Genomic DNA, 11657 nt, shown 5'->3' on the forward strand with positions numbered 1-11657 from the left:
ACCTGTAGAGAATACTGGAAATAGAGCTATTATGTCTTGGATGCGTCCAAAGCATTTGATAGTATTGAGTGGGTGTATTTATGGACCTCTTTATAAATTTCGGTCCTATACCAAAATTTTTTTAAGTGGGTACAACTTTTATATAACTCTCCGAGTGCCTAAGTACAAATTAACGGTTCAACTTCTTTACCCTTTCCTTTGAAAAGAGGAACAAGGCAGGGCTGTACTTTGTCTCCTCTTCGCACTGGCAGTAGAACCCTTGGCGGAGGCTATCCGTGAATCCCCAGACATTGTGGGCTTTCAGCGACATTCGCATGAAGAAAAAATAGCATTATTTGCTGACGATGTCCTAGTCTTGCTGTGGGATACATGCAATTCTTTGTCTCGAGTTATTACACTTATTGACTGTTTTGGTAAATTCTCAGGATTTAACATCAATTGGGAAAAATCTATAATGCCTATTGATCTGATAATATTGGAGACCCCGCACCAGATATACCTGACCCATCAGTTGAAATATGTTAGTTCATTTAAGTATCTGGGGGTGTTAATCCTCCCTCTTCTAGGTAAATTTAGGCAACAAACTAAAAGTTGGAGCAAATTTCCATTGACTATGATCGGGAGAGCAAATTTGATCAAGATGGTGTGGCTTCCCCAATTGCTATTTTTATTACATAATTCTCCAGTCTGGCTGACATCAAAATTATTTAGGACAACAGATGTGATTTTTAGAGATCTTATATGGAAAACAGGGGAAACCAAGAATTAAACTTGAAAACACTGCAACAGGTAAAAGAGAGGGGGGAAGAGCGGTACCCAATCAAAAAGGATCTGTTCTGGCAGCGCAAACTTCAGCATTGGTGTGGTTGGGAGGAGGTAGATGATCAAGAACCTCTAAAGAACATATTAATGACTCAATTTAAACTTTTACCACTAGTGCAGCGAATAGTGTCTCATAGATTCAATGAGACGAGAAAATTTCCAACTTTCCACTTAATTAATAAAATATGGGAAACAACACGCATGATTACGCAGCATAAGGGATATACAAGGCATATGCCAATTTGGGAGAATTATTGTTTACAGGAGTTGAATAAAATTACCAGAATTCCCAGATTGGAAAAAGGGCAGGGATAACTTTTTTTTGTATCAATTATTTAAAGGGGACACTCTACTGTCCTTTAGTATATTAAAAGAACATTTTCCTCTATCGCAGCGTAACTTTTACCAGTATCTCCAGATCCGCCATGCATTACAAAGCCAAATTTTAATATTCCAGCTACACTACAGTCCATCAGAGATCTTATTGAAAGCAACCTCAGTGGGAGTTAGCAAACAAGGATTAATAGAGGACCTAAATCATTCATTACTAAAGGCAGAGGGCCAAGATAAGAGTCTTATTCTTTGGCAGAAAGATTTGTCAAATCTTAGTGTGGATGAATGGACTCGAGCTATGGATCTCTTACCTGAGGTATCCATTTCACCATCACAGCAACTTTCTCAGCTTTTTATTTTACGTAGATCCCACTATACCCCACAAAAATTATTTTCTTGGGGAAAATATGTCGCCCTTATGTCTGAGATGCTCAAACGGCTCTTATTCATATGTTGTGGCGTTGTCCCAAACTTCGGGGGTACTGGGAGAAAATATTTGTAACCTTAAAGTGGAAGTAAACTCCCCTATCGTTTTCAGGCAAGGAAGCTGCCATCTTTGCCTCTGTTTAATCTTCAACTGCTATGGTGCTGCACATGTGATTTGTTATGACACCAGCCATTGGATGGTTTGATAGTTTGCCTGAGAGCACAGCCAATGTGCAGTTAGCATTCCCGGCATGCCTTTTTTTTTTAACTGTTTAAATCCATGGGTTTACTTCCACTTTAAATACAATATCATGGACAGAAATAATAAATACCCCCAAATTGGCACTACTGGGAATAATACCAGAGGGCATTTTACCAGTAGAGCTGCATATAAAATGTGGATTAGAACTCCATATCTTGCTTATAAACTTATTCTACAAAAGTGGACTGCTAATATATCACCAACACATAAACAATGGGTTAATAAAGTAAATTATATATTAAGAGAGAGACTTGCATATAAACAGAGGAGTTCCCCAAAAATCTTATAAAATATGCAATTGTTGGCTCGATTTGAGCAATCTACTGTATGATCGATCTTGTGGGGGAGCAGGAGGAGGGGGTGGGGATAAGATCGGAGTTGAACCTTGGAGGTACTTGTATATACATCTGATGGTTGTTCATTGGTATGTCTTGTCAGTTTAGTGTAGACTTTTGGTGTTTCTAGTGGTTCCTGATGTTTTTTTTACTATTTTCTTGCTTATCTTTTCTTTTTTCCCTTATTTGTATTTACATATATTATTAACCACTTCGCGCCCACGCTATAGCCAAAAGTCGGCTACAGTGCGGACGCTAACTCCCTGGACGTCCTCCTGTTTACTTCCCCTCTGCGCGCCGCCTCGGGCGTGCATTGGGGAAGTTCTGTAAACATATGAGATCATCTCTCATCCCTGGCTCTCCCTCCTCACACAGAGACCGCATGTGAGGAGGGAGAGCTTCCGTGCTGCAGCATCAGTGAGAAGTAAGTTAGCACTCACACAGTGAAACACACACACATGCCCACCTGTCCTCAGAGCCATCTATCCCCAGTATCACCTGTCCCCAGTGCCACGCATTCGTGCCATCTGTCATCAGGGTCACGTGTCATTGTTCTTTTGCTCCAGGGCCTTCAAATGTGTAATAGGTAGTCAACAAGTTAGATGTGTAATTTATGCTCCTAGAGCACCTGATGGCGCTCCCTGCATGTTGGCCTCTCTAAGTGGCCAGGCTATGAAAGTCCCACACATGTGGTATCGTAATACTCCGGAGGAATAGCAGAATGTATTTTTTTTTTTTTTTTGAAAATATTTATTGAGTTTTAGACAGACAAACGAACATTCAACAAAAAACAGTGACATGCCACAGTATTATGGTTAGACCCACGCAGGGGCCGTCAAGCGATTCCAACAGAATAATCGACACCTGTAGCACATCCACAACAACAACCACTAACTTAGTGCTAGGTTGGCTCCCGCTCCATATAACAACTTAGGACCAACTTCTGCAGTCGGGCCGCAAGGGGCACCAGAATAAATGAACTAGGCTCATAGGATTGGTTACACTAAAAAACATAAGACATTGAAGTGGAGCAATGCCAGGGACCCACCCCAACCACACTCCCATCTTCCCTCAGGATGACATCCCGGACATGTTAATCTGTAGTCACTGTGGAGGCATCAGCCAGCCACTTAGACCACACTTTCATGTATTTTTTGGGGCAACCCCTGTTATGATATGTTTCCTTATAATGTGGTAAGACTTTATTGACATGGGATTTCCACAGTTGTAATGACGGCGGGGCCTGCTTTTTCCAGCATAAGGTGATCATTTTCCTGGCATAAAAGAGTAGAAGTCCTATCAGGGTTCTGTCTGCTATCCTGGGGGCCACCCCCTCCACCAATCCCAGAAGGCATATCCGCAGGGTCTGGGCTACATCTATTCCCACCACTTCATGAATTATGGATAGTACCTGTGACCAGTAACGCTGAATTACCGGGCAGGACCAGAAGATGTGTATAAAGTCACCCGGATCCCCAGTACATCTCCAGCATTCCGAGGACAGGGAGGTTCTCATTTTATGTAATCTATACAGGGTAATATATGCCCGGTGTAGAATTTTGTACTGTATGAGGCGGTCACGAAGGGAGACCAGGATGGTGAAGGGAAAGTCCCACATGTCCTCCCAGTCCTCGGAATCCAGATCCGATATGTCTTGAGTCCATCTCTGCCGGAGCTTTGACAGATCTGGAAAAGAGACCCTAATAAGGTGCGCATATAGGACCGAAGTCGGCTTCCTAGTACATTCAGATCTTGTAACCTTTTCCAGGGCGGATTGCACAATTTGCATGGTATTGGGTACCACTTGGGCCTTGAAAGCATGGGATAGCTGCATATAGCGGAATAGATGCGAGGGGGGTACATTATTGCGAGATACCAGGTGATTAAAGGGGTGTATAGTCGTACCGGACATGAGGTCAGATAAGAGTTTTATGCCACATCTGGCCCAAATTTTGGGGTCTGGTAGTGAGTAGAGGTGAGGTAAGGTAGGATTATTCCATAGGGGGGTGTGTGGGGAGATTGCAGTCCCCAGAAACCCCTCCAGTCCCAGTCCCGCCCGCCAGGCCCTTAGAGTTGTGTGCATAGAGGGTGTCAGGTCATAGGGGGCTCTGGGACCCCGCAGGGGTAAGTGTGTCAGGGCCTCCACGGATCGGACCACCGCAGCCTCCAGAACCACCGCAGGGTTGGACATGTCTGGTGTCATCCACCAGACTACCGTGACCAACTGTGCTGCCAGAAAATATTTCTGGCAGTCAGGAAACGCCAACCCCCCCCCCGCAGCACCGGACGCATCAGCGTGGATAGTTTAAACCTATGGGGGCCGGAGCCCCAGAGGAAGGAAGAGAACAAACGATTCAATTTCGTAAAAAATGAGGAAGGAATCCATTGTGGGGAGTTACAGAATAGATAGGTAAATTTAGGGATTATCTTCATTTTGATTAGGTTAATGCGGCCTAAGAGGGATAGGGGAAGGTTTTCCCAGGCTTTCAACCTGGCCTTGACATTTTGAACCACCGGATCTAGATTGATGGGGGATAAAGCTGGATACGTCTCTCGAGACCCTCACTCCCAGGTACACCATGTCATCTACCCATTGCAGTTGGATATTTGGCGGGGCTAGTCGTTTTGCCTCAGGGTCAATAGCAAGTAACTGGGACTTCGTCCAGTTCACCCGCAGTCCAGTTATCCTAGAAAAGTCAGTCAGTACTCGCAGCGCTCCTCTAAGAGAAGGGTCCGCGTCATTCAGAAAAAGCAGGAGGTCGTCAGCATACAGTGCCACCCTCTCCTCCAGCCAAGCCATTTTCAGTCCTTTTATATGGGGCGAGACCCGCAATGCTTCCGCCACCGGTTCCATAGCAATGGCGAAAAGTGCTGGAGAGAGAGGGCAGCCCTGCCTGGTACCCCTGGACAACGGGAAGGGAGCAGAAACATCCCCCGCCAGCCGAATGGCTGCCTTTGGGGATCTGTACATAGTCTGTAGCCACCCAATAAAAACCAACGGAAACCCCATCCTCCGCAGAACTTCCCAGAGATAATGCCACTCGATCGAATCGAATGCCTTCTCGATATCAAAGGAGGCAACCGTTCTAGTGCCCACATTATCATGTTTGGCATGGAGATTGGTGAAAAGTCTGCGGAGGCTGATGTCCGTCGATTTCTGGGCCATGAACCCCGTCTGGTCAGGGTCTATAACGGAGGGCAGAAGGGGGTTAAGTCTAACCGTGATTAATTTAGATAAAATTTTAAAGTCAGTGTTAAGAAGAGCAATGGGTCTATAGGAGGCGCATTGTTTGGGATCTTTATTGGGCTTGAGAATTAGAATGACATGGGCATCTGCCATGGAGGGTGGGAGCGCTCCCCCCTCCAGACACTGGGTATACAGGTCAGCCAGTAGAGGGGCCAGAAGATCCACGTGGGATCGGTAGAACTCGACGGGCAGACCGTCCGGGCCCGGGGCCCTCCCAGCTGCGAGCGAGTTAATAACAGCATGGGACCTCTCCTCATCTGAGAGCCACCCCAAGGCCAGGGGGTCCAGGGGAGGCGCCATCCCGCCCGGATCCACAACAGGAGGGAGCGTGGAAGTGTATAATGTCTGATAGAAGGCCCGAAACTCCCTTAGGATGCCCTCCCGGGATGTAATAGAGTCCCCGGTAGGAGAAACCAATTCGGGAATCAGGGTCATAGGGGTATCATGGTGAGACATCATTGCCAGTAGCCTACCATTCCTATCACCCTGCTCAAAAAACTTTTGTTTTGAGTGAAAAACCTCCAACCGGGTAATCTCAGAGAGGTGGAGGTGGAGACACCGTTTTGTGGAATGAAGCCGATCGAAATTGGAGACCGAGGGGTCAGACCCATAGTCAGCAGCTGCCTCCTCAATCTCTCCCTCCAACTGGGTTTTTGTGACCTGTTGAGTTACCTTGACCGCCTTAATTTCTGACATATATTGCCCTCTAGTGTATGCCTTAAAGGCATCCCAAACTGTGGGAGGAGAGGATGACCCCGCATTAAGTTCCCAGTATTCTCGCAGTGCATGTGGGATTCGCCCCGCTATCTCTTCATGGGAGATCCACTGCATCCCAAGGCGCCATAGGGATCTGTTGCGACACTCCGTCGCCCGCATAGTAATTTTGAGGGGGGAATGATCAGACAGCCCACTAGGCAGGTATGTCGCCTCTACCACGTCCGATAACATATGTTGATTTGCGAACGCATAATCTATTCTAGAGGATGTTTTGTAGGACGTAGAGAGGCACGAGTAAGCCTTAGTACGTGGGTGCAGCCATCTCCACACCTCCGTAACCCCCGCCGCGTCTGTCCACCCCATCAGGTCTCCCCTAGAGGATTGCGATGGAGTGGGCCTATCAAGATCAGGGGAGAGGGTGTTATTAAAGTCTCCCAGGATTAGTAATTTAGCTGGACAATACGGGGTAATCCTCTCCAAAATAGTGTACAACACTTCCGGTCTAAAAGGTGGCGGAATATACACCCCTACCAAAATATACCTTTGTTGCCAGGCCGTGAGTACCACAATTACAAATTTGCCATGAGGGTCCGTGTGAACAGCTTCCACTGTACACATAAAGGATTTGTTTATCAGAATGGAGACCCCCCTGGCATATGAGGAATACGTGGCATGAAAAGTCTTCTGAACCCAAGCAGAATGTATTTTGGAACATTTGTGGTATATACACATGTCATGTGAGAGAAATAACCTTTTACAATGACAATTTTGTGGAAAAAAAACAAAATCTTCATATTGCAAAGAATTGTGGGGAAAAAAAAAAAAAAACCCCCAAAAAGCTCACCATGCCTCTTACTAAATACCTTGGAATGTCTACTTTCCAAAAAGGGTCATGGGGGGGGGGGGGTATTGGTACTTTCCTGGCTTGTTCAGGTCGCAAGAAATGAGATAGTACACCAGTACATCAGATGTGATAAATTTTTTTATGATTTGCACCACAGCTTGTGGACTCTCTAACTTTCACAAAGACCAAATAATATTCACTAATTTGGGTTTTGTACCAACGATATATGTTGCAGTATAAATTGTGGCCAAAATTCATGAACAAAAAAAATAATAATTTGCAAAATTATCACAGAAACAAGTGTGTTTTTTTTCCCCAAATTGTTTGGGTTTTTTTCATTTATAGCGCAAAAAACTAAAAAAAAAAAAAAACCCAGGGGTGATCAAATACCACCAAATGAAAGCACTATTTGTATGAAAAAAGGACAACAAATTCATTTGGGTACAGTGTTACATGACTGAGTAATTGTCAAATTGTGAGAGCATTGAAAGCTGAAAATTGGTCTGGGCAGGAGGGTGGTTTAAGTGCCCAGTAGGCAAGTGGTTAAGAGATGAAATGTGGGGGAAAAGGTTTAGTTTTTGCGCTAATCAATATTTTTTGTATTTGACTTCCTTTACTTTTATGGAATAAGCATGTAAAATTTGGGGATGTGGCAGGTGAAAGAACTCACTGCTTCCTTAGCAACCATTGATAGCCAGAAGCGTTTGCATTTGTCCATTCCAAATGCCCCAGAGATGCCCCTCCCAACACCCAGTATTTGGTCTGAAATTACATTTGGACTGAACACTGAGCTCATCACTATTACTATTGATCAGGAAAGCAACACCCTCTACACATGGTGAAGGTTTTGGAAGTTTATTTGGAAGAAAGTTTACAAAAGTAAATAGGTAAAGATTGGAAAGTAGAGAGGTTGATGACTAAAGAAATTCTTAGTCATGGATGGTGTAACAAAATCTCACATCTTGAGCAAAAGGGAGAACTTAAACTCCTATTCTGGACAGTCGTCATGCAGATGTACATTTTACATATTAAATCATTCAAGAATTTGCACAAGGAGCACATCATTAGTTACAAGGGTCATTGAATGACCTCCAGACTCCGAAATAACTCATTGTAGGACAAGGAGACCAACTGTCTCTATATTCCACAACAAGATATTCCAAGGATCCGGAGAACAATTTATTGTAACATCTGAGAAATTAATTCTACCAAGATGGCTTATAATATGGAGAACCTAGTATTAGCATATAAGCACTTAGTGATGTATGATAAATATTTGATAAAGAAAAAAGTTATTTTATGATTTACAAAATGACCAGAGGGGAAATATGGAAAATGCTTTTCTCTATAAGGATCATAGAAGTGCTGGGCCTGAAGGGGTTAATGGTGATTCTAGTAATAGTCCAATATGTTCCATCAGTACATTTCTATGCAATCATTGATCAATATTCCCATATACAGAGCTGAGGATTTCCTCTTCCTGAGACTGTATACACCCCCGTCACCCGTGCACACACACCATGGCCAGAATAAATCTTTTCCATAATAAAATGTCAACGGAAAACACATTAATAGTGTCCCACCCCCTGTGCATCATAACCAATAGGAACAAGACTAGCAGCGTCTGTATTAAAAAAGGAACAACTACTGTATGACAGCCAATCACAGTGACGGGGAGAAGCAATCATATACATGGATTTTGTAACATAAAAGAACCGGTGAGGATAAAAATTTAGCATTTGTCATTATGGCTATTAAAGTGAGTGTCAAAAGAGTGGTGAAGGTTTGAAACACCTATCAGGATTTTATCACCAAGGGCCCCAATAGAGAGATTTCCCTTTACTTCCTGTTGACATTTTACCAGGACAGGATATGAAGGAAAAATTGCAGTTGGGACAGAACTAAAAACCACACAGGGGTTCTTATCCTCCCCCTACTCTATAAGGAAAAGCATTTTATTTCCATCTGAGTTGCTATGGAAGACTTCCTCTAACTTCCTGTCTGGTAAAACCTTATCAGCATGGCAGGACGTGAGGAGGAACCTCTCTACGGAAGTCCAGATAGCAGTATAAAGCTGACAGTTCTAATCCTTCCAGAATACATTGAAAAATGTTTTTGGCTATAGATGGTGGAAGGTGGAAGCTCCAGGACCGTCATCCCAGTATTCATTACACTACCTTCTGTTTCATTGACTTGGACAAGAATGCAGCCAGTGAAGCCTGAATAATCTGACCTCCTGCATGCATGTTCCTGGTCAGTGACACACTCGGTAGAGAAGTGAGGTTTAGGATGAAGGATGATGGTCCCAGAGCCTGCAGCTTTATAACTAAATCAGCCATGCTGGTTCTTGTTCACCGTTTCCTCCTTTTGGCTGAATATTTCACCAATCTCTCTACCTTGCGATGTCACCATTCTCTGGGCAGATCTCTCATATTCAATTCCCTCCAGATATTTTTATACAACCTTTCCCTACATATAACCCAGCATGGAGGGGCCCAGTGAAGGTGGTGGTGAAGGTGTGGAGGTGTCGGATCGGGTCACACAAATCATAAAAGGAGATCTGCCCGGCCTCATAATTCAGATCTATCCTGACTCGGTTACTGGAGATGTTACCGAGTAATTGGATCCTATTACCGTCATGTACCACCGAGTACTGGTTATTCCCCCTCCTCAGACCCCAGGACATCTTATTATCCCCAATCATAGACCGTTTTCCTCTCCTGTATATATTGTGGTAACACATCCCAACTCTCCACAGATCTGCCCCACCAACATCCACTTCCCAGTAATGTCGTCCTGAGGAGAAACCCTGATTGCTTATCACCTGATTACACTGAAATCTTTCTGGGTCTATGCGGCAATTTGGAGAGTATGATGAGGAAGCAGTTTTCCTGTCATCTGATATATGTAAACCCTTACCAGCTGTGCTTGCATCGAGTAATATGTCTACAACTATTGACACCCCCGATGTCTGATGTGCAGCCCCAATATTTGGTCCTCCAGCCTGGCAGTGTGAGCTTTGTATGGTGGGGGAGGGTTTGGGACATCTCATGGATGGTTCAGTTTTGATGCAAACTTTACCCTCTGTAGTAGAATGTGGATAGACACGTGTTCTTGTACATTTCTGTACATTTACTCCAGACATGATATCAGTTATACCTGTGTGTAATGTATGCGAGATCCCCACCACATCCAGATCACCTCCATCATGGAGGAGTTTATCATGTCTCTCTCTGTCCTCATCTCCATCCTCAGTATCACACAAGTCACCTGTGTCCGATTCCTGTAGGACAGTCAGTGGATCCATCATGTTACACAACTTCTCAATGTCACCCATCTTCCTGGACAACTCCTCCTCCTTTATTTCCAGACCCTGGATCATATTTGTCAGTGATAGAGAGACCCGCTCTGCCTGCCCAGAGATCTCACTCAGGACTCTCTTCTCCAGGTCTTCCAGACGTCTCCTAAGATCTCTGAACAAGGCAGTGACTCTCTCCGTTTCATCATCTGCTTTTCCTTGTACTTTCCTCCTGCGTTCCTGCAGAGTTTGAACTCTCTTCTCCGTCTCCCCTCTCTCTGTCACCAGTGTCTGCAGAATGTTTTTCATTTTTTTCTTCCTTATCTCAGAGGCCTCATCCAGAGTCTCCACCTGGTGTCCCTGATGTTCTCCATCCAGCCTGCAGGACACACAGATACAGGTGGAGTCCTCAGTGCAGAAATATTCCAGGATCTTCTTATGGACGGAGCATTTCCTGTTCTCCAGGGAAGTGGTGGGGTCACATAAGACGTGTTCTGGTGACTTATTGTGGAGTCTCAGGTGATTGTCACACAGAGATGCTTCACATAGCAGACATGATATCACAGCAGGTACGGGAGTGTGAATACAATAAGTACAGAAGAACCCGGACTCCTCCTGATCTGGGTGAGCAGACAGGAAATTCTCCGCTATGTTACACAGTGTTATGTTCCTCCGCAGTGCAGGGCGATCCTGGAACTCTTTTCTGCATTCAGGACAGGAATACCCTCCAGACTTCTCTTGTGTATCCAACACATGACCAATACAGTCCCGGCAGAAGTTGTGCCCACATTTCAGGTTTACAGGATCTGCATAAATGTTCAGACAGACGGAACATTCCAGCTCCTTCCTCAGATCAGCAGATGCCATTCCTGACAACAGAAGAGAGAAAAGGAGTGTAAAAGTCTCTGACATGCAGTAACCAAATGTGACCAGTTCTATACATTCCAACACAGGGTAAGGCTGAGACTGAAGGTGGCCATAGATGGATCAACATTTCATCATTGGAATGGCTGAATTTTGATCCATCTATCGTTCTGCCTTGAGAGAAATCAATCAATTTTGCAAATGTGAACTTTAGAAAATTTTATTTGCTAAAAACCTGCAGCCAAATAGTTTCTGCACTGATCAATGTACTCCATCACCTGTCCAAGCTATCCTGCTAGGTAGATGTCAAAACAGACGACCAATCATAGATGGTGGAGGGATTCCCTGTGCCCAAGCATACACAGTATGTAAAGTTCATATCTAGTAGTCATAGGGATCCTTATAAGCAAAAACAAAATGATACATGGGAGGATTCCTGACAATCTCCCTATTTGGGGAAAATAAAGGACACTAAAACGGTGGAACCATTTAGTCTACAAATACAACAA

At 44.3% G+C, this 11657-nt stretch overlaps 1 protein-coding gene across 1 annotated transcript; it reads right to left on the minus strand.

The window, feature by feature from the left end:
* Positions 1-9387: 9387 nt before the first annotated feature.
* On the minus strand, positions 9388-11151 carry LOC143998162 (E3 ubiquitin/ISG15 ligase TRIM25-like). Its single transcript, XM_077493894.1, has one exon. It carries the CDS (start codon positions 11149-11151, stop codon positions 9421-9423), a length of 1731 nt encoding a protein of 576 aa, XP_077350020.1. The 3' UTR covers positions 9388-9420.
* Between the last annotated feature and the right edge of the window lie 506 nt (positions 11152-11657).

The sequence above is a fragment of the Lithobates pipiens genome, unplaced genomic scaffold (assembly GCF_037356315.1).
Source record: "Lithobates pipiens isolate NorthernLeopardFrog02 unplaced genomic scaffold, aLitPip1_a1.2 Scaffold_19, whole genome shotgun sequence".
Lineage (NCBI taxonomy): Eukaryota > Metazoa > Chordata > Amphibia > Anura > Ranidae > Lithobates > Lithobates pipiens.

Excerpts from the sequence above, each read along its gene's own strand:
- LOC143998162 (XM_077493894.1), bottom strand. The coding sequence starts at position 11,151 with ATGGCATCTGCTGATCTGAGGAAGGAGCTGGAATGTTCCGTCTGTCTG.